The sequence below is a fragment of the Hemicordylus capensis genome, chromosome 13 (assembly GCF_027244095.1).
Source record: "Hemicordylus capensis ecotype Gifberg chromosome 13, rHemCap1.1.pri, whole genome shotgun sequence".
NCBI lineage: Eukaryota > Metazoa > Chordata > Lepidosauria > Squamata > Cordylidae > Hemicordylus > Hemicordylus capensis.
The window spans coordinates 16,326,909-16,349,305 of record NC_069669.1 but is presented as its reverse complement, the minus strand read 5'-3'; the positions used below and the strand labels follow the sequence as shown (position 1 = coordinate 16,349,305).

At 48.5% G+C, this 22,397-nt stretch overlaps 1 protein-coding gene across 5 annotated transcripts in view; it reads left to right on the top strand.

Moving 5' to 3' along the window:
• Window positions 1-22,397, top strand: part of CARD11 (caspase recruitment domain family member 11) — a 104,825-nt gene that overhangs the window by 27,873 nt on the left and 54,555 nt on the right. For 2 of the 5 annotated variants that reach the window (XM_053276118.1, XM_053276119.1), the window contains exons 2-5: window positions 14,781-14,992; window positions 17,066-17,203; window positions 18,568-18,893; window positions 20,799-20,978. In XM_053276118.1, coding sequence (XP_053132093.1) covers window positions 14,794-14,992; window positions 17,066-17,203; window positions 18,568-18,893; window positions 20,799-20,978 — 843 coding nt within the window. In that variant the 5' untranslated portion in view covers window positions 14,781-14,793. Of the gene's footprint in view, window positions 1-14,711; window positions 14,993-17,065; window positions 17,204-18,567; window positions 18,894-20,798; window positions 20,979-22,397 lie in introns of all 5 variants that reach the window. The other 3 variants (XM_053276121.1, XM_053276117.1, XM_053276120.1) reach the window with 2 other exon arrangements.

The window sequence follows — 22,397 nt, the reverse complement described above, 5'->3', positions numbered from 1 at the left end:
CTTTCCCACAAACATGGGAAATACTTTTCGATCTCTTCTCATATGGAGTATATTCCACCTTTGTTCTTTCCAAGGGGCAAGACATGTTTGTATCATGCTTTAGGTACAAATAAGAATCCGTGTGTGTGTGTGTGTGTGTGTGTGTGTGTGTGTGTGTGAACAGGATGAGGCAAATTACATTTTTAAAACACTTTTACATTTTATATCCCGCTCTTCCTCCAAGGAGCCCAGAGGGGTGTACTCCATACTTAAGTTTCTCCTCACAACAACCCTGTGAAGTAGGTTAGGCTGAGAGAGACGTGACTGGCCCAGAGTCACCCAGCAAGTATCATGGCTGAATGAGGATTTGAACTCGGGTCTCCCCCGTCCTAGTCCAGCACTCTAGCCACTACACCATGCTGGCTCTCCAATTACTCACCGTAGTCCCAATGAACTAAAGTGAAAAGGCCGTGGCCCAACTTGTCCTTTTAGTTTCAATGGGACTACTTTGAGTCTTTTTCCTCAGCGTGTCAGCTGTTTGGCTTAATTTGGTGTGTCATGTGCGTAGAAGGCATGCTAAAACTGAAACTATCTCTGCAACAGAATTTGGCCAAAATGCTCTCAGACGGAACTGGGAGCTAAAGAAACGCCAGAAATCCTTTTCATCGGACTGTTTTCTAAACAAGCCCCTAATGCGGTGTTCAAACAGCAGAAAGTCCTACGACTTAGAAGCATTTGCTTTCCGTGGTCCCCATAACCATCCCTCCTCATCATTATTCATGGCAGTGTTGGAGGGTGTGTAGATTAAAGCCTTTATTAAATGCCAAGCTTTCTGCTCCTTCCTTGCGACTTTTGAAATCCCTTTAAATAGATGCACTAAATTCCTATGGTAAATTATTAAAATTATTGTGCCATTAGTTTGATTTGCATGCTTTGAGCTAACACTAATCTCCAGGATGCCAAGATCTGTCTTGGGGACCCTCGTTCTCTTTATTTCTGCGCTTGGAGTTTTGCTGTTTGGTGTTTTCTTTTGAGGGACTTCCCCCCCCCCCTTAGTCCTCCTCATCTTGGTGTTTTGTTTTGTTTTAATTCCTCCTTGCCATAGTTGTATGTTGAATTAGGCCTGGGGTATGTTCCTACATGCGGGATTGCTCTACCCATTTGGTGTTTGCATGCAACACCGGCGTGTCGTGTTTCTTGGCCCAGAACGGGGCCATAGTTCAGCGGCAGAACATCTGCTTGGCATGCAGAAGGCCCCAGGTTCAATCCCTGGCAGCATCTTCAGTCAGAGCTGGGAAACACTCCTGCCTGCAACCTTGGAGAAGCCGCTACCAGTCAGTGTAGACAATACTGAGCTAGGTGGACCAATGGCTAGACTCAGTATAAGGCAGCACCCCATGTCCCCCAAACGCATGTAGGCACAAGTGCAACATCACATTTACATGTTTGGTTTAGGAAATGTTGGTATTTCCCGCAGGCCAGGGGTTCCCAGCCTTCGATCCACATGTGTTTGACTACAGCTCCCATCATCCACTGTTGTGGCTACTACTTGAAAAATGAAAAAATAAGCAAACAAGGTGGTTACCTGTCCCAAAAGGGCTTGTAGTCGAAAAAGCTGAAGATGATGGGTCCCCTGGGGTTGAGGATCCCTCACTGAGAACCCTGACCCAGCCACCAGTCCAAATGTCTGTATTTACCAGGGATGCCCTCAGTTTCCCTCCACCCTCACCCTGCAACCAGCCCTGGTGCATTGCAGACATTGAGTTCATTCCCACAATCATTAAAGCGGGGCTTAGAGGCAGTATAGTGCATAAATGGAGTAACTCAATAAAGTAAAGTTGTGCCATCGAGTCGGTGTCAATTCCTGGCGGCCACAGAGCCCTATGGTTTCCTTTGGAAGAATACAGGAGTGGTTGACCATTGCCTCCTCCCGCATAGTATGAGATGATGCCTTTCAGCACCTTCCTATATTGCTCCTGCCCGATATAGGTGTTTCCCATGTTGTCTAGGAAACATACCAGTGGAGATTCGAACCGGCAACCTCTTGCTCCCTAGGCAAGTTACTTCCCCACTGCGAACCCGATAGTGCTATGGAAACTCACAAATAGTCAGATAATACAATTAAAAACAGAATATGTTGTTTCATTGTTAGAATATCTCTCAGTCTTGCAAAAGATGCTTGAGAGAGATTCTACCAGTGACTGAGATGTTCTAACAATGAAATGCTATATACTGTTTTTAACTGTATTATCTGCATATTTGTGAATTTCCATAGCAGTATCGGGTTACTCCATGTTTGCACCGTATTTTACGATCCTGTCCCCTTTTTCTGATCGTTTCCTTACAGACAGTATACTCAGGGCTTCCCAGTCATGAGAACCCATGGTATTCTGACAGGGCCAGCTTGTTGAGCAGGGTAATCCAGCCCCTAAACCCTGCTCTTAACCCAGGTTTGTGAAAAGTCAGGGTTTATACATGAGTGGAGAACAAGCTTCATGGCCTACAGGAGTGGCCAGCTTCAGCCCTCCAGCTGATGTTGGACCTCAGCTCCCAACACTCCTGACCATTGCCCACCAGGGAAGATAGGAGTTGTAGTTCAAGAACAGCTGGACCGGTCAGGCGCCCCAGAAGTAAAGGAATACAGTAGACAGCAGCCAAGGCGAGCTTTCAGCAATAGGTCATGCAGGATGGGGGATGTCAGGCAGTGATCCTCGTATGAGAACTGAGGTGTTGAAAGTATGTACTGTACCTACCGTCGTCTGTGTGAAATGCTGGAGGGTGTGGAATTCTCTGCCACAGGAAGTGGTGGTGGCCCTCAGCTTAGATGGCTTTAAAAGGGTCATAGACAACTTCATAGATGGCAGGTCTGTCAATGGCTACTAGTCATTGATGGCTACAGGCCACCTCCAGCCTCGGAGGCAAGATCACTCTCAATACCAGTTGCAGGGGAGCAACAGCGGGAGAGAGGGCCTGCCTTCATCTCTTGCCTGTGGGTCTCTCTGAGGCATCTGGTGGGGCCATTGTGGGAAACATGATGCTGGATTAGGAGGACCAACACAGATGGTTCTGCGACCGGATCCCTCAGGTCTCGGGCCTTTGCCGTTTTCTCCAGCTCCTCTCCTCTTCCTCTTTGCAGATTCTCGAAAGGTTTGCCAGGAGAAGTACAATCTTTAGGCATCTGTGCAAGTTCGCTGTGAGATGGAAGACTGTCAAATCTTGTTAGGTGCATTCACACCTGTGTCATGCGTCAGCGTGACTGTGCAGATCTCCACATTGGAGGCGGGAAATCTCCCCCCACCCCCGGCCGCCTTTTTTTATGCTTAACAAGTTGTCTGCCAGGGTTGAAGCTGTTGTCACCCCATATGCTGCTAATCTTCTTCCAGACTCCTCCAGAGTCATCTGTAAATCAAACTGTACAATACAGCCGTTCTTGAACTTGGTTTACCACTATTCTGGTTTGCTTTGTTGTTTGCGGGAGGAAATACCCAGAATATATTTGTACATTATATCCATCCTGCAGAAGGCTCCCTAAAACGCTTCTGAGCGAACATATTGTTGGTTGGTTTGTCTGTTACATTTCTATCCTGCTCTTCCTCCAAAGAGCCCAGAGCGGTGTGTGTGTGTGTGTGTATCCTCCCAATAACCCTGTGAGGTAGAATAGGCTGAGAGACAAGGGACTAGCTCGGAGTCACCCAGTGAGTTTCATGGCTGAATGGGGATTTGAACTCGGGTCTTCCTGGTCCCAGTCCAACACTCTAACCACTATGCCACGCTGGCTCCTTATGGTGCAGCCGCTCTGAGGGTGCAGAGCAGGAAACAAGTATTGCTAGATAGCAGGGAGGCATCGCTGTGTTTGCATGGGTTCAGCGTCACGGAGTCAAGAAAGTAAAGACCCTTTCGGTCAGGAGATCAATGATCCTCATTATTTTGAGGATAATTTTTTTTTATTATTCTTGTCAGTGGATTTTTTATCCAGGATTGATTTTTTGATTTTTTTTAATCCAGGATATGCATTTTTTTTAATCCAGGATTTTTTGATTGGTTTTTGATCCAGGATTGATTTTTGGTCCAGGATTTGTTGATCCTTGTCAGTGGTCCTCATTATTTTTCAGGCGGGGGCCACTTTGGCCAAAAACCTTCCATGCAAGAGCCATTCCCCTCTGTGCTGATCTCCATGCAGTGGTGCGTTTTCCTCCAGTGCTGGGAGAGCCCTTCAAGAGAGACGGAGCCCTCCCTGACGAGCTCTGTGGGGAAAGCCCTGGCAAGAGCTGCACTTCCCAGCACTCTGTACACGCCTTCCATGGTGGTTCAGGAACTCAAGAGGGCTCCATTTGCCTCAAAAGAGTGTGAGGACATGTCAGGGACTGGGGTGTGCCAGGGTCAACGATGGTGGCAGGAACACTCCGTATGCCTTGCTCTGCTGCTGCACCAGACCGAGACGCCCCTCAAGACGAGGGAATCGGTACGTCGAGACGAGATCTCAGAGAGGTCCAGCGAACTCTTGTGAGATTGTGAAGTCGATCGAGATCTCGTGAGACTTGCATGGGATGTCAGGGACTATTTAAGGAGGCGTTGTCTGATGATGAAGGGCCAGTATTATTATTTCTTGTTTACACAGTCAGACAGGTGTTATTGACTGGTTTGTTTTATCCAGACATCGAGTCCTTCCCAAGGACCTGGGATGGCTGAATTTTATCGTCAATTGAATAGATATCATCGCAGAATATAGGCTGTTCCCAGTAAAGTTGCTTTTTGTAATTGGCTGATGGTGATTTCTGTGACCGCTATGGTGTTGAGGTGCTCTTCAACATCTTTTGGAACTGCACCCAGGGCGCCAATGACCACTGGGATTATTTATTAATTCGATTTCTATACCGCCCTTCCCAAAATGGCTCAGGGCGGTTTACAAAGAGAAATAATAAATAAATAAGATGGAACCCTGTCCTCTAAAGGGCTCACAATCTAAAAAGAAACACAAGACAGACACCAGCTACAGTCATTGGAGGGATGCTGTGCTGGGGGTGGATAGGGCCAGTTTCTCTCCACCTGCTCAATAAAGAGAATCACCACTTTAAAAAGGTGCCTCTTTGTCAAGTTAGCAGGGGTTAATGGTACATGGTGAGGGCTCAAACTGGCAAGAGCCCTGGGACCCATGAGAGGGGCAAAGAGTGGGAAAGACCCCAATAGGCCTGTGAAGCGAACAGGCCACAGGCAAACACGTTTCCTCCTTTGGTCCCTCTCTGCCAACCTTCAGGGAAATTGCACAGTGGAAGAGACCCCGGGGCCTTAGCAATGAAGAAGATTGGCTTAGGTCCTCAGCATGGCATAAGCCAGCCCTAGGGTTCTGTCACCTGCAGTTTGTTGCCTACACTGGAGTGCCAAAGGAAGTGCAATTTTAATTTAGTAGTATAAGGAGAATATGGTCAAAGACATGCATTTGGTGAGATATCAGAAAGGGGAGGAATGCTATTAGGACTGAGACTTCTTCTGAGATTTGGGATGGTTTTGTAAATTTTTGGAATTGGTGTCGCAGTCAAAATACACCACAGAGATACTAATGCTTTGAGAATAATGCTGGTATTTAATGGTATCTAAGCAAAGAAGCTGATATGAACCCACTGAAGTGTCGGGCTGAAGAGAAGCCGTATTACTGGGATGGCAGAATTACTGAATTAATGCAAATTAGGAAGAATAGGAAAGTAAACAACAGAAGCAAAAGTGTGGGAGCAACTATTGAATTCACAAGAAGCAGCAGTGAGGCTGATTAAAAACACATTTAAGAAGGATGCTTACATTATTGTTCAGCCCATTTGGTCATCAAAGTGTAACTAACGTCCTAATCCAAAATGTGTTTACTTGGAAGTATATCTCATGTTGTTGAAACTGTTTTTTCAAGTAAAGATGTATAGCAGGGATTCTCAAACTTGGGTCCCCGGATGTTGGGCCACAACTCCCATCACCCCCTGTCATGTGGCAGGGGGTGGTGGAAGTTGTAGTCCAACACCTAGAAGAGTAAAAGAGTGTTGAGACCTAGAGGGCTTTCATTCAGACATTCTGAAAGAATTTGGATAAATAACCAGACATGGAGAGTGGAACTTTCTTTCTGACTGACTGACTTAGTATAAGACAGTTTTCTATAGCTGGGGCCATATCTCAATGGTAAAGCATCTCGTCGGAATGCAGAAGGTCCCAGGTTCAATCCCTGGCAGCATTTCCAGGCAGGGCTGGGAGAGACCCCTCCCTGAATCCTTGGAGAGCTGCTGCCAGTCAGAGTAGACAGAACTGAGCTAGAGGGCCCGAGGGTCTGACTCAGTATAAGGCAGCTTCTGACTGAGGCAACTCAAGGGATTTGTAAAATTATTTATTTATTTGTTTATTTGTTTATTTGTTTATTTATTTATTTATTTATTTATCAATCAATCACATTTCTATACCGCCCAAAACTTGCGTCTCTGGGCGGTATACAATTAAAGATGCCTGATTAATATGTAAAATGAGGTGCTGGTGAGCTCTTCTCAGATTGGTTAACCAAACTTGCTACCTACACTGGTGTGGTGTTCGATCTGTTCGTTGGCAGCGTAGTATTCAAATCAAGGTTTTGGATCATTGCCCAAGCCCTTCAGAAAATGTGTGTGGCGTAAATTACCTTGCAGTATCGTTTCCTGCCATCTTTCTTCTTCATCAGCCGGCGTGATGAGCATTTTGCCACATTGGGCTGGTTTCCTGTGCAGGAGGGTCTCTGCACAACTCTGAATAATATATCGCTAGATACGAGAACCTCGTCTCTTCTCTTTAATGAGGCGGCCGAGAGGGCATTCTCACTGGCATCACTGCAGTAGATGTGTTTTGGGCTATTCTCCCAAATGATGATATAAAGCATTCATATTTATTTGGTTTGGAGTCAATAGAACTAAATTCCACGCCAAGATCTATGCGGGAACATTTCCAATTTGGTTTCCCGGTCGTTAAATCATTGCTCTGAGCTGCTGTGGAATGCTCTCTGTGGCCACATATGCTGGTTTATGCTGTCATTTCCGTATGAGCTGGAGTTCTCTCCTTTTTTATTCTGCTGCTCTGTGATGCTGGCATAGGCCAGCTGAATGATGCTTGAGACCCCCTCCTACGAACCACTTCCCACGTCTAAAGAAACCCATTGTGAGTCAGTTCCGAAGAAATCCTATTAAGATGGGCCTGGTTTTAAAACAGCAAGTTCATCGGCTCATACCTTCCAGCTGTCCCTACTTTAGTAGGGACAGTCCCTGTTTTCTGGTGCCCGCTGTGCCTGATAAAATCACTGCCCCATTTGGCCCCTGACTGTTTCTGCATTTAGGGGAAAGGGAGAGGGTTGTTTTGCATGAGTCGCGCATGAAAGTAAATGCACGCGCATGAACACTAAGGCAGCAAGCCATGCCTAGGCAGACAGTTTCTTCGCGCATGGCAGACATTCAGGATGCCTCTGAATACCAGCTGCAGGGGAGCAACAGCAGGGGAGGGTGCATGCCTTCATCTCCTGCTTAGGGGCTTACAGAAGAACATAAGAACAGCCCTGCTGGATCAAGCCCAAGGCCCATCTAGTCCAGCATCCCATTTCCCAGAATGGCTCACCAGATGCCTCTGAGAAGCCCGCAGGCTAGAGGTTTGTGCATGCCCTCTCTCCTGCTGTTGCTCCCCTGCAACTGGTATTGAGAGGCATCGTGGCTCTGAGGCTTCCCAGAGGCATCTGGTGGGCCACTGTGAGAAACAAGATGCTGGGCCAGATGAGCTTGGGCAGTGATGTAGTTGCAAATTCAGCCATGCAGAAGGCACTCTCCGCGACAGCCCTCAGCGCCATGCCCACCCCAACAGGCGGAGAAGTACTGGCGCTCCATCCCTGCACATCTCCCCTCTCCTATGGAGAGGAGAGCTGGTCAGGAGAGGAGAGCTGGTCTTGTGGTAGTAAGCACGACTTGTACCCTTAGCTAAGCAGGGTCCGCCCTGGTTGCATATGAATGGGAGACTAGAAGTGTGAGCACTGCAAGATATTCCCCTCAGGGGATGGAGCTGCTCTGGGAAGAGCATCTAGGCTCCAAGTTCTCTCCCTGGCAGCATCTCCAAGATAGGGCTAAGAGAGATTCCTGCTGGCAACCTCAGAGAAGCTGCTGCCAGTCTGTGAAGACAATACTGAGCTAGATGGACCAATGGTCTGACCCCTGGGCCTTGGGCCTGATCCAGCAGGGCTCTTCTTATGTTCTTATTGTGTGTTGTTGTTGTTGTTGTTGTTTCTTGTTTACACAGTCAGACAGGTGTTATTGACTGGTTTGTTTTATCCAGACATCGAGTCCTTCCCAAGGACCTGGGATGGCTGAATTTAATTATCAATATTGTGGTTATTATTATAGATATCATTGCAAAATATAGGCTGTTCCCAGTAAAGTTGTTTTTTGTAATTGGCTGATGGTGATTTCTGTGGCCCCTATGGTGTTGAGGTGCTCTTCAAGGTCTTTTGGAACTGTACCCAGGGCGCCAATTACCACTGGGATTACTTTGGTCGTCTTCTGCCACAGCCTTTCAACTTCAATTTGTAGATCTTTGTATTTTGTGATTTTTTCTATTTCTTTTTCTTCTATTCTGCTATCCCCTGGTATTGCTATGTTGATTATTTTCACTTGTTTTTCTTTCTTCTCAGCTACAGTTATATCTGGTGTATTGTGTGGCAGATGTTTGTCTATTTGTAGTCGGAAGTCCCATAATATTTTTGCATCTTCATTATCTACAACCTTTTCAGTGTTATGGTCCCACCAATTTTTGGCTACAGGTAGCTTGTATTTCTTGCAGATGTTCCAGTGTATCATCCCTGCTACCTTGTCATCCCTTTGTTTGTAGTCAGTCTGTGCAATCTTTTTATAGCAGCTGATTAGCTGGTCCATTATTATTATTATTATTATTATTATTATTATTATTATTATTATTATTTCGATTTCTATACCGCCCTTGCAAAAATGTCTCAGGATGGTTTACACAGAGAAATAACAAATAAATAAGCTGGCTCCCTATCCCCAGAGGGCTCACAGTCTAAAAAGAAACATAAGGCAGATACCAGCAACAGCCACTGGAGGTACTGTGCTGGGGGTGGATAGGACCAGTTACTCTCCCCCTGCTAAATAAAGAGAACCACCACTTTAAAAGGTGCCTCTTTACCAAGTTAGCAGGGGATGTATGTGTCATATGTATTGAATTTATTGGTCGTGTGTTCTAGAATAATTACACTTTGCTAGAACATCTTTACCAAAAGTGCATTTGCTCTCTTGGCATTCAAAGTCAGTTGGGGACAGGCTGAGGGCATAGCTCAGTGTGGTAGAGCATCTGGTTTGCAAAGGTCCCTGGTGGCATCTCCAGGTAGGGCTGGGAAACACTCCGCCCTGACATCTTTCAGAAGCCGCTGCCAGTCCGTGTAGACAATACTGAGTTGGATGAACCAAGGGTCTGACTCAGTATATGGCAGCTTCCTATGCAACCTATATAATTTGGGGAGATGGGCCCACAGCTTAGTGGAAGAGCTTCTGCTTTGCATGCAGAAGATCCCAGGTTCATTCCCCGGCAGCATCTCAGGGCTGAGAGAGATTCCTGCCTGAAACCTTGGAGGAGAAGCTGCTGCCAGTCTGTGAAGACAATACTGAGCTAGATGGACCAAGGGCCTGACTCAGTATATGGCAGCTTCCAGTGTTGCTGCAGGCAGCTACAGAGCAAATAAATACAGCACACAGCAGGCAGTGAATAGTCTTTAGCAGTGAATGGTAGTTCTATGATTGGAAAATGTTCTGCTTGTATCAAGGGGACTTTCACTGTTTCTCCTTTTAGCCCAGTGTGCCACCAGATAGATAGATAGACCAATTGATTGACTGACTGATTGATTGATTATGGTCATAGACCAGCAGAAAATGAATAATACGCCATACAAAGGTACACAATACAATCCTACATTGGAGACTACAAAACCATCATACATAGTCATTCACATAATCAGTCGTCATTAAAGAAACAATACAAAACAATTCAAATGATACTGTTTTAGTCAACGTCTGTTGGATGGTGCAAGCAACAGAGCAAAACTTAGCAACTCTATCAACAACAACAACAACAACAACAACTATTTATATACCGCTTTTCAGCAAACATTTCCAAAGTGGTTTATACAGAGAAATAACAAATAAATAAGGTGGTTCCCTGTCCCCAAAGGACTCACAGTCTAAAAAGAAACATAAGATAGACCCCAGCAACAGTCACTGGAGGAATGCTGTGCTGGGGGTGGATAGGGCCAGTTGCTCTCCTCCTGCTAAAGAGAATCACCACGTTCAAAAGGTGCCTCTCTGCCCAGATAGCAGGGGTTAAATAGATGGATTTAAGTAAATGGATGGATGGTAGATAAATAAAACTCATCAGACCGGCCTCCAGATATGGGGGAAATGTTGTGCGGGTGTGGAATCTCGAGGAATAGCTTCCGTCAAACCTCGCTACCTAAGAGGGTGGAGCAGACGTCCGGAGTGAGCCCCTCTGAGCTCTGGGTGCTCAGAGGGCCCTTGGGGAGACGCTGCCTCTGCTAACCCATGGCTCCATTCTGTCTTCTGCACCCGCCCTCCCAATTCAGGGGCTGTGCCCTGCATGAGGCCTTAGTGTTCATGTGCCCTTGTTTATCCACATGAGCAGTAGAGATGGGGGGGGTCATTATCCAGGCATTGAGGGGGGACTCTACTATCCTTGCTAGGAAGCTGCCTTATACCGAATCAGACCCTTGGTCCACCTAGCTCAGTATCGTCAACACTGACTGGCAGCGGCTTCTCCAGGGTTCCAGGCAAGAGTCTCTCCCAGCCCTACCAGGAAATGCTGCCAGGGATTGAACCGGGGACCTTCTGCATGCAGGCTTGCAGACGTTCTATCACTGAGCTCTGCCCCCATCTCGTAAAGCGAGGATTCTCAAACGTGGGTCCCCAGATGTTGTTGGACTACAACCCCCATTATCCTCCCACAGTGGTTTTTGGGCTGTGGCCGTTGTGGTGGGGGATGATGGGAGTTGTGGTCCAACACCATCTGAAGTCCCAAGTTTGAGACCCCTGCCCTAAGGGGGAGATCTTACAGCAGAAAGTGCTTATTTAGATCCATCCAAATGCAAACCAGAGCAGTCCCTGTTTAGCAAAGGGGACAATTCGTACTCGCTGCTGCAAGACCAGCTCCTCTCCCGGAAAATGGGGACCATTGGAGGAGGACCACTGGAGGACCATTGGAAGAGAGGAGGAATAGGGTTTGTTAAGCCAATCCCCCAGCAGAAAGTGATTTTGCTCCAGTGTGAACACTGGAAAACACCCCTCCAGTGGATTCCCTGCTAACACGTGTTTATCTTAGGAACTTTTTGTCTCTGCTGCTGCTTTTTGATTCAGCTCTTATGGCAAGACTCCAGGTTTCAAATAAGGTCTTCACTTGCTCTCTCCCTTTGTGCTTTTTCAAAATAATGATGATGATGATGATGATGATGATGATGATGATGATGATGATGATGATGATCTCCCAGGTGCTTCATCTCTTCTCACAACAAAGTGTGAGATCTGACCTGGACTGTATGGCAGTGATTGGGCTGGCGGGGGGGGGGGAGCTTTTTGCCTCCCTGCTTGATCAGCGGGAAACAGTTGTTGGCACCGGGCAGGAACATAAAAGAACAGAGCTGCCCGTCTGAGCTGCTAGCTGGCTTCCTCCATTGGAAGTGCAGCCAGAGAGAGAGACAGAGAGAGTCAGAAGAAGGCAGTAATCCGTGCGAGAGGTGAGGTGGTGGGTGGGGCGTGCTTGCTTTGAAGCATAAACGCCAGCCTGTTTCATTGGTACTGATGCAACGAGGCTCTTTGGAATCATCGGTGTGCCCTCGCTGCGGAATTCATTTCAGCGCACCGATAAATAGAGACTAACTTGTACACAAAGTATTATGCTGTTGGTGGGGAGAATAGCAGGCAAGGAGGGAGGCTGCCACTGCCCCCTAGCCCGGCCCCCTTTATTAGCGTCTGACTTAGGGAGTGGTTAGCCATGCCTCCTGCGTCTGACATCAATCGCGGGGGCGGGGTTTAGCTCCCAATTGGGGTCACATGCCCCCCGTTTGGGAGCTAAGCTACGCCCCCATGTCTGACGTTGGACGCTCGAGGGGCGGCCCCTGAGGGGCGGCGGCCTGGGTTCTTTGAACCCATTCGCTCAATGGTGGTTCCGCCGCTGGAGAATATTTACATAAGTGCTATTCCTAAAATAGGAGTTGCCAGAGCTAGACCCGGATGACTTCAGAGTGACCTTGAAAACCAAGCCTACTTACATAGCCCCACCCCTTCATTTGCATAGCCCCACTTAGGGATGTGAGTTGCCAGAACTAGACCTGGAGTCAGATGTTGAAAACCCAGCCTACTTGCATAGCCCCACCCCTTCATCTGCATAGCTCCACCTAGGTTTATGAGCTGCCAGAGGTTCACCTGAAGTCAGCCCTTGAAAACAAACCTTTTTATCTGCATGGGGGTCCACCCCTTATCTGCATAGCCTTGCCCTTAGCAAAGCAGACAACAGAATGGCTGAATCCCTTCCCCATAATTATGGCATTCAAGGTCAGGAAAACCATCCAAGTCAGAACCTGAGAAGTCCATTTAGAGTCATTCAGAATCTGTGACCAATGCTACATATTTTGTAACCTCCCATGGCTCAGCAGAAGAGCATCTGCATGCTGGCTGAAGGTCCCAGGTCCAGTCCCTGGCAGCATCTCCAGGTAGGGCTGGGAAAGACTCCTGCCTGAAACCTGGGAGATCCGCTGCCAGTCAGTGTAGACAACACTGACCTAGATGGACCATGGGTCTGACTCAGTATACAGCTGCTTCCCGTGTGGCTGCCATTTGGGAGGGTCCTCTCGATGGTGGGGTGGTTTTTTTGCCCATATTTGCTGCCCTTGGGTTATCTTTCTCCATTGAGAGGGCCATGGTGCTGTGGTTGGTAAGGAAGAGACTGCTTAGCAACTGCTCCAAAATACCTGCGGCCACAATTGCATGAGTGGCAAATACTTTGGGGCTCTTTGGGGTGTGTGTGTGTGAATGCTCCTCCTTCATCCCATTTGCACACACACCAAGAGCCCTTGCATTGATGAATTTCTACACCTATGCACGAAAGGGAGTTGCAGGCATCTCTTCAGAACCAGGTTCAGCTCCCAGGCTAGCCTGCCTATGCATGCGTACCCTGCAAGTGATCAAGAGCCTGTCACTATTTGCAGAGGCGAGATAAACCAGGAAGGAAGTGAAAGTTCTGATATGCCTCTTGTTTTCAGAGCTCAGCAAAATCCTCCTCCCCTCTCCCCCACCATTCCAAAGTACATCTGGCCACCTCCGCCTCCAGCCGTAGCAGTAAACCATCCGAAGGGGAATTTACAGAGAGAACTGCCGAATTAACAAGCCAACAAAGCCACCATTGGGGGGCAATACATAGTGTGCCACCTGAAAAGCGCCACTCGGAGCTGCCACGTCTCAGGCTTGTTCACGTGATTGTGATTCGGGAGTGGGGAGAACGTCCCATCCTAGTCTGGGGACTCTGCATGCTCTCGTGTTGTGACTGTGTGCGAGAGAAACCACAAGCGTGGAGGGGGAGGAAGTGATCGCCTGGGAGAAGAGCTGGGTCAGACGGCAAGAGCCTTCCCCAGCTCTCATACCCGGTACTTTACGGAGGTCGGAGTAGGGTTGCCATATTCAAGCTTCCCAAACCCAGGCAGCCTATTTTGCATATTATGCAGATCATTTGCATATTATGCAAATCATTTGCAAATTATGCAAATTATGCAGAGACTGATTTGCATTTATTTATTTGGCAAATTTGTGTACTTTCCCCTCCTTCTCTGCCCTCCCATGTGAGCGGATCCAGAGTAAAATCCGGGCAATCTGGGCAGTGCATTTGAAATCTGTGTAAATCCGGGTGGAATTTAGCAGCTGGGTGGAGGAGGCCCTCTCCTGTTGGAGGAGAGCTGGTCTTGTGGTAGCCAGCATGAATTGCCCCTTTGCTAAGCAGGGTCCCATTCAAATGGTTTGCATTTGAATGGGAGTCTACATATGAGCACTGGAAGAGATTCCCCTCATGGGATGGAGCCGCTCTGGGAAGAGCATCAAAGGTTCCAAGTCCCCTCCCTGGCAGCATCTCCAAGATAGGGCTGAGAGAGACTCCTGCCTGCAACCTTGGAGAAGCCGCTGCCAGTCTGTGTAGACTAGTGGTCCCCAACCCGGTTTCCTCCAAGATGTTGCTGAACTACAGCTCGCAGCATCCCCAGCCTTAATAAATTGTAGCTGGGGATGCTGGGAGTTGTAGTTCAAGGAAAATGAAATGAACCCGTGTGAAATGGGCAAGGTTCACACGGGTTCATTTCATTTTCCTTGTTCTTGTGCGCATGTTCCCCTTTTGATTCTTTCTTCTTATTTGTGGGAGTTGTAGTTCAGCAACATCTAGAGGAACTCAGGTTGGGAACCTCTGATCTACTGAATACTAAATGGACCAAAGATCTGACTCGGTAGAAGGCAGCCTCCTATGTGACTTGTGAAGGGGTTGCCTCTCTGGGCAGAATGGCTAAGACAAGGAAGGCCAGCTCATCTTCTCAGAGCAGGCTTCCACCCTCCATTCTGAATGAACATGGTTTGCTTTCTCACATCTGGATCACAGGGTCACTGCTCCATCTCGCCTGAACTTTCCATTACTGTGTTTTGCAGGCAGAATTTTTCTGAATCAGCACACTCACTGCTCAGTTTATTTCTTCCCCACCCCACCTTCTTCCGAAGAGGAGAGTCAAACATGGACGACTGTTTGGACACCCTGCGGGATGAAGAGGATGCCCTTTGGGAGAACGTCGAGTGCAACCGGAACATGTTCACCCGTTACATCCACCCCGCCAAGCTGACTCCGTACCTACGCCAGTGTAAGGTCATTGATGAGCAAGATGAGGACGAGGTGCTCAACTCACCTATGCTGCTCTCCAAAATTAACCGAGCAGGTATGCCCGACTGGCCTTTGTAGCTCTTTCCAACCATGCCGAGTCAGATGGAATGGTTTTCCTGGTGGGATTTTTTGTACCAACCTCCATGTTCCTGATAAGATGAAGCTAAGAGAAGGTTGAATCTATCATACAGCCAGGGATGGATCTACAGTTGGGCGACAGTGTCCAGTGAACATGGACCACCCAATGGGGCCAGCATTGGGGTAGCCATGTGCCGCTTGCTTCTGCAGCCATCTACCCACCCACTAGGGTGTACTCAGTGCCGGGTTTGCTGGTTCGGTTCGAATCCGAACTGAACTTGAACCGGCCTGGCCCAGTTCCAACCGGTTCATAGATCGGTTCGGGAGTCTACTGGTAAAGGCGAATATGGTGAGGATTCCCTTTTACCCGTTAAGGGGCAGGGGGGCTTCCTTAGGGCTAGAACAGGCTGGAAGGGAGTCAGGGGTACTTACAAGAATGATTGCCAGCAGCCACGGGGGTGGGGGGCTCCCCCAAAGTAGCCTGGGCCAGAAGTTTGGGCTACTCTGAGAGAGATCACCACTGCCCCTGCTGCCTGGGTTCTTGTAAGTACCCCTGACTCCCCTTCTGCCCCCTCTAGCACTAGGGAAGCCCCCCTTCCCCTTTACTGGTAAAGGGGAATGCTCGCTGGATCCTCCTTTACCATTAGACCCCTGAACTGGTTCGAACTGGGGCTGTTCCGGCTCAAATCCTCCCACCCCCGGTTCAAGTCGAACCTCGGTTCGAACCGAACCAGTCTGCACATCCCCACCACCACCCTGCCTGCTTCTTTCTCCGTTGCTGGCAGCAGCAAAGTGCCAGTGTACAGGCCAATGATGTCGCCACCCAGTGACATGCACCAGGCTTGACATCACGAACGCACCCCAGAGGTAGGTGGACCATGGCAGCTGCAGAGAGAAGGAGGGGGCAGGCAGGCAGGTGGAGGCTAGAATCAGCAGACCTGACGGTAGGAGCCACCGCGAAAAATGTCACCACCCACGTCGCTATGCGAGTGCAAAGGGCCACTTGATTCTCTGTTTTCAAGAGATCTCCGTTATTCAGAATCTGTGAGAAAACGCAGAGGAAAGACAAGGTGTTGTTGAGTAATCTTTTGCCAGGAATAAGGATGTTGCCTGCCCAAACCTAAAAATGTAAAGCTGCTAAAGCTGCCATCAGTTAACAACTGATGTAGAAAAAATTGGCATTTGATGGTTCTGTTGAAACACTCTGCAGTTCTAATTGGGGAGAGTTCTGAGAATGCAGCTGCTTTATTCAGAGTACGCTGGGGAAATGTGTAAGTAAAGTTGTGCCGTCGAGTCAGTGTTGACTCCTGGTGCCCACAGAGCCCTGTGGTTGTCTTTGGTAGAATACAAGAGGGGTTGACCATGGCCTCCTCCCGTGCAGTAGGAGATGATGCCTTTCAGCATCTTCCTAGATCGCTGCTGCCCAGTATAGGTGTTTCCCATAGTCTCGGAAACATACGAGCAGGGATTTGAACCCGCAACCTCTTGCTTGTTAGGCAAGTGATTTCCCCGCTTTGCCATTAGGTGGCCCCTAAAAGCAACATTTGTATAGAGTTTTTTGTCATCGTGATGGGTTTATCAAACCTTATTTGTGTGTGTTCATTCTGTGACTTATAAATAATTGTCGTTATGGTCATTTTGATTTTCTGTTTCCAAGTTGTATGAAATGTTCCTCTTAACTATGGATAAGTAAAGTGTTCATCTTGGTGGTCTTCCCAAGGAAGGAGAGCTGGTCTGGTGGTAGCAAGCATGACTTGTCCCTTTAGCTAGGCAGGCTCCATCCTGGTTGCATATGAATGGGAAACTAGATGTGTGAGCACTAGAAGATATTCCCCCTTAGGAGATGGGGCCGCTCTGGGAAGAGCATCTAGGTTCCAACTTCCCTCCCTGGCAGCATCTCCAAGATAGGGCTGAGAGAGATTCCTGCCTGCAACCTTGGAGAAGCCGCTGCCAGTCTGGGTAGACAATACTGAGCTAGATGGACCAAGGGTCTGACTCAGTATATGGCAGCTTCCTATGTTCTTATATCCTATCTCCGTGCTATCTCTAGGTCGACTCCTGGACATCCTACATACAAAAGGAGAAAGGGGGTATGTCGTTTTCTTGGAGAGCCTTGAATTTTACTACCCTGAGCTCTACAAACTGGTAACCGGGAAGGAGCCAACACGGCGGTTCTCTACTATTGTTGGTAGGTTGGATCCATTTTTATAAACTCAGTTAATAATAATGTCTATATTGATCAACATGTATGTAAATGCTCCTCTGATACGAGCAAAAGTGGGAAGGTAGGGAACCGAATAAGAGCAGCAGGGACAAGAAATTGCCCTTAAGAGGAGCCCTAGTCCCACAATGGCCAACCAGAAACCTCCAGAAAGCCCACAGGCAGGACATGAAAGCAACAGCTTTCCTTATTGTGTACTCTGAGGTAGACCGCCTCTGAACATGGAGGTTCCATTTAGTCATCATCGTTAGTAGCAATTGATACCAGACCTCTTCCTCCTCCATGAATTTATTTGATCCCTTTGTAAAGCCACCTAAAGAAGTGGCCGTTTGCACACATCCTCCCTGACGGTAATAATGTATTGCATGAAGAAGTATCCTGATTGGCTACCATCTGATTTAATGTGTCTCTGACTCGGACCAGAGCAGCCAGTCAGGGATCACCACTGGGGAGCTCGAATCGCTCAAATTGCTCGAATCGCCTGTTCCTTGGCCAATCTGGAGCTGTTGCTTTTTGGCTTGGACTCATTGCAGTGAAAATTAACTCCCCATTCCAGCTTTTGAGAGGAGAGGAAAGCTGATCTTGTGGTAGCAAGCATGACTTGTCCCCTTAGATAAGCAGGGTCTGCCTTGGTTGCATATGAATGGGAGACAAGAAGTGTGTGCACTGTAAGATATTCCCCTCAGGGGATGGAGCCGCTCTTGGAAGAGCAGAAGGTTCCAAGTTCTTTCTTTGGCTTCTCCAAGATAGGGCTGAGAGAGATTCCTGCCGACAACCTTGGAGAAGCCACTGCCAGTCTGTGAAGACAATACAGAGCTAGATAGACCAGTGGTCTGACTCAGTATATGGCAGCTTCCTATGTTACTATGAGATCTTCCAGGTTTTTAGCTACTCTCTGGGCAAGGGGATCCTTGAAACGGGATATCCAGATGGCTGGTGGTTTCCATCATCCCTGGCCAAAACATTGTAGCTGGGGGTTATGGGAGTGGTCGTTAACTGCATCTGAGAATTCCCACTACAGGGAACCCTGACAGAGGCTCAGCTTTTGTCATCTGCGTCCTTACCAATGTCCTCTCCAATTTTTTCTATCTGTGTGCGGAAGGAGTTTTGTTCTGGGCGGAAGTATCAAGGCAGTGTGCGCGCATGTGCATTCAGAGTGGGGGCTTCAACCTGAGCGGGATCTAAAATTAACTGAGCGGACATTTAAAAAAACAAAACACCTTGTGAATGCATGCATGTGTGCACGCCTTAGAGGGAACACTGGTCCTTACCGCTGCTCACAAGCATTTATGGGATGTGGTGGTGCCCTGTCGTTACCCTTCTTATTTCAGTAGAGGAGGGCCATGAAGGCCTCATCCACTTCCTGATGAATGAGCTCATCAAACTGCAGCAGCAGGCCAAGGCCAAGGACGCCCAGCGCTGTGAGCTCCTGGCCAAATCCAGCCAGTTGCAGGACGAGATGAAGCAACTGAAGCTCAACAAGATAGAGCTCCTGACCTTCCAGGAGAGGTACAACAAAATGAAGGAGGAGCGGAACAACTACAACGACGAGCTCAACAAGGTGAAGGACGAGAACTACAACCTGGCCATGAGGTACGCCCAGCTGAGCGAAGAGAAGAACATGGCGGTGATGAGAAGCCGGGACCTGCAGCTCGAGGTGAGACGGGGTGGGGGGCAAAGGCCCGATGTGGCTTGCTTGGACGCTAGATGTGGTCAGGAGCAGAGAGGGCATGGAGCTCCCACTCAGACATGGAGCTAGGGGAGAAGGGGCTCGTGCTGGCCCCTCGCACACGTGTCAGCCACACCCCCGTACGTGACATCACGTGCAAGGGGTGTGGCCAGCACCTGGAAAGGCCTGTGCAGCCCCGGGAGCTAACTTGCTGGCCAGTTTTGCTATTGGCTGGCTGTTTTCTTCGCTCTCTCCCTCGCTCAGGAAGAGAACAGCCAGCTGGCAATGAAGCCGGCTGGAACCCGGGGGACGAGCAAGCCAGCCGGCTCCCAGGAGCTGGGCGGCTCGTGTTCTTTGAACCCACCGGCCCAACAATAGCTCCGCCCCTGCTCCCACATTCTGCCGCCCCATTCATGGGCAGAGGGAAAGGCATTGGGGTGGTTTTTAGGGGCAGAAGACAGGGCAAAAGGGTGGGCCTACTGGCAGCGGTGCTGCTGTGGGCAGCTGTCATTTTCTCCAAGAAGCCCCCTAGGAGTGGCACGGCCTGTTGGTGTGGCGCTCTTCCCAGTGGATTTATGGGAAACAAATGTGGCGGCTCGAAAGTGCTCGGAGTTCGGTTACTCTGATCCTCGGGGTGACACCACAAAATGTGAGCTGGAAGGATCTGTTTCAGGACAGCGTCCACCCCTTCCAGGTTTCGTGGCTGAAAGCTTTCGGCAAAGAGTTTTCGGCTCCCCCTTAATAAGATGTTTGCCCACTCATCCAAGGATATGTTGATGTTATACAGATATACATATGGGAATATGTTAAGTTGTGTGTGGAGAAGTTTCTGCTCATGCATCTTTGCATAAATCGTCCTGTTTTATATCCTCACATTGTTGTGAGTTTGGTTGCTGTTTGTGCCCTCAAGAACCCAAGGGTTTAAAATGCTGAGTGTGTCATGGTGTGTGTGTACAGGGCTTGAGTGGGGGCTCCAAAGGCCTTTAGGTCTAGGCTCCAGAATTACCTAGGTGCCCCTCTGTGTGTAATACAGATATGCTTTATGAGAGGAGATTGAGTTCAGCTAGTTCTCGGAGGCATGGCTTGTGAGTCTTGTGGTCAACTTGCATGTCCTCTGTCACGGATTTTGAATGTCTGAAGCCACCCTGGGATGACTCTGTTTTCTCTCCAGGTTGTTTGGGGTAACTGGCTGGTTGTCTAGTGGGGCAACTGATGGGGCTTCTGGGGTAATCCTTACAGAAATTTGCCATGGAGATGCCTTCAAACTGGCTTCTTAACAATTCATTGTGCTGGTTGGGGAACGAGAGCTGGAGAACATCCCAAGGGCAAGGAATCCAGGCTGTTTGTGAACACACCGTGACCCGGAATGGAGATTACTTGGGGGGGGGGGGGGAGAGGGAGAGAGACGTGGATTTTCTCTTCTCTCTCTTGAATAAGGAGTGGTGATTCTATTTATTGAGCAGGTGGAGTGCAACTGGCCCTATTCATCCCCAGCATAGCAACCTTCCAGTGTCTGTTGCTGGTATCTAACTTAGGTTTCTTTCTTAGATTGTGAGCCCTTTGGGGACAGGGATCTTCCTCCCTCCCTCCCTCCCTCCCTCCCTCCCTCCCTTCCTCTTCCTTCCTTCCTTCCTTCCTTCCTTCCTTCCTTCCTTCCTTCCTTCCTTCCTTCCTTCCTTCCTTCCTTCTTCTTTCTTTCTTTTTTTCCTTCCTTCCTTCCTTCCTTCCTTCCTTCCTTCCTTCCTTCCTTCCTTCCTTCCTTCCTTCCTTCCTTCCTTCCTTCCTTCCTTCCTTTCTTTGTAAACCACTTTGGGAGCTTCTGTTGAAAAGTGGTATATCAGTAGTCGTCATATTTGTATTCATACTCTCTGAATGATACTTGGGGTTTTCCAGATTGACCAGCTGAAACACTGGTTGAATAAAGTGGAGGAGGAATGTAAACTGGAGAGGAACCAGTCTCTGAAGCTCAAGAATGACATTGAGAAACGACCAAAGAAGGAACAAGTTCTGGAGCTGGAGAGGGAGAACGAGATGCTGAAGACCAAGATCCAGGAGCAGCAGTTCATCATTCAGGTCAGCAAGGAGAGGCTTCCGGATTGCGTCTGATTGGCCGGGAGACAGAAAGCCCATAGAGGAGATAGGGGCGGGGCTCAGTGGGAGAGCCTCTGCTTTGCATTCAGAAAGTCCCAGGCAGTGTCCCCTCTGACAGGGATTCCCAGATGTTATTGACTACAACTCCCAGAAACCCCTGCTCTAATGGCTTTTGCTTGGGGATTCTGGGAGTTGTCTTCCAGTTAAGAAGAGAGAACACTGGTCCCAGGTTCAATCCCCGGCATCTCCAGGTAGGGCTGAGAAGAAGGCTTCTGCCTGAAACCCTGAAGGAGGAGAAGAAGGCTTCTGCCTGAAACCCTGAAACCCCCGCCAGTCAGAGCAGACAATCCTGAGTTTGGTGGACCAAGGGTCTGATTCAGCAGCAAGCAGCTTCCTGTGCATATAAGTACCTATAGAGGGGCTGGTATTGGGGGTTCACTTTTTGGAGGGGTTAGGTTGCATGGTGTGATCCAGGTGGTGTAAGTCAGTTGTGTTGAAAAGGTGTCCACATATTCTGGGATTCCCCAGAAGTCTTGTGAATTGTTCAATTGATTGATTAGGAACATAGGAAGCTGCCACATACTGAGTAAGACAATTGGTCTATCTAGCTCAGTATTGTCTTCACAGACTGGCAGAGGCTTCTCCAAGGTTGCAGGCAGGAATCTCTCTCAGCCCTATCTTGGAGAAGCCAGGGAGGAAACTTGAAACCTTCTGCTCTTCCCGGAGCGGCTCCATCCCCTGAGGGGAATCTCTGACAATGCTCACCGTTCTAGTCTCCCATTCATATGCAGCCAGGGTGGACCCTGCTTAGCTAAGGGGACAAGCCATGCTTGCTCCCACAAGACCAGCTCTCCTTGTCTTGTGGCTGTCAAGTCAGCGTCGACTCTTAAGTGCTGTCAAGTCGGTGTTAAGTGCCATCGGTTGAGTGCAAGTCGGTTCAGTGCCGTCAAGTCGGTGTCGACTCTTATTAATTGTATTGTTTGTTACATTTGTATCCCACCCTTCTGCCTTGACAAAGGCACCCAAAGCGGTTTACAAGATTTAAATAAGCAAATTACAGGAGATTGATAAAACATTTCAGGCTGATGGTCTTTTCAGGAGCCGAGCACAAGAGCTCCCTGGCTTGGGTGCCTCCTCTCTTGGCTTCCTCTCAGGGCACACTGGTCTTTCAGTACTCAGGTGTGGTCTTAGGTGCTGGAGAAGACTTCTGAGGAGGCCATGAACAGCCAGGAAAACAAGCAAATGGATCAGATAATAAATAAATCCAGAACTTTCACTCAAGGCACAAATGACCAGACTCAAACTAAGAGTTGACACCTACTTAAAAGCACTCAGCCCCATCTGCAACATGAAGGTAATAACTCAGCCTCAGCCCCATCTGCAACATGAAGGTAATAACAA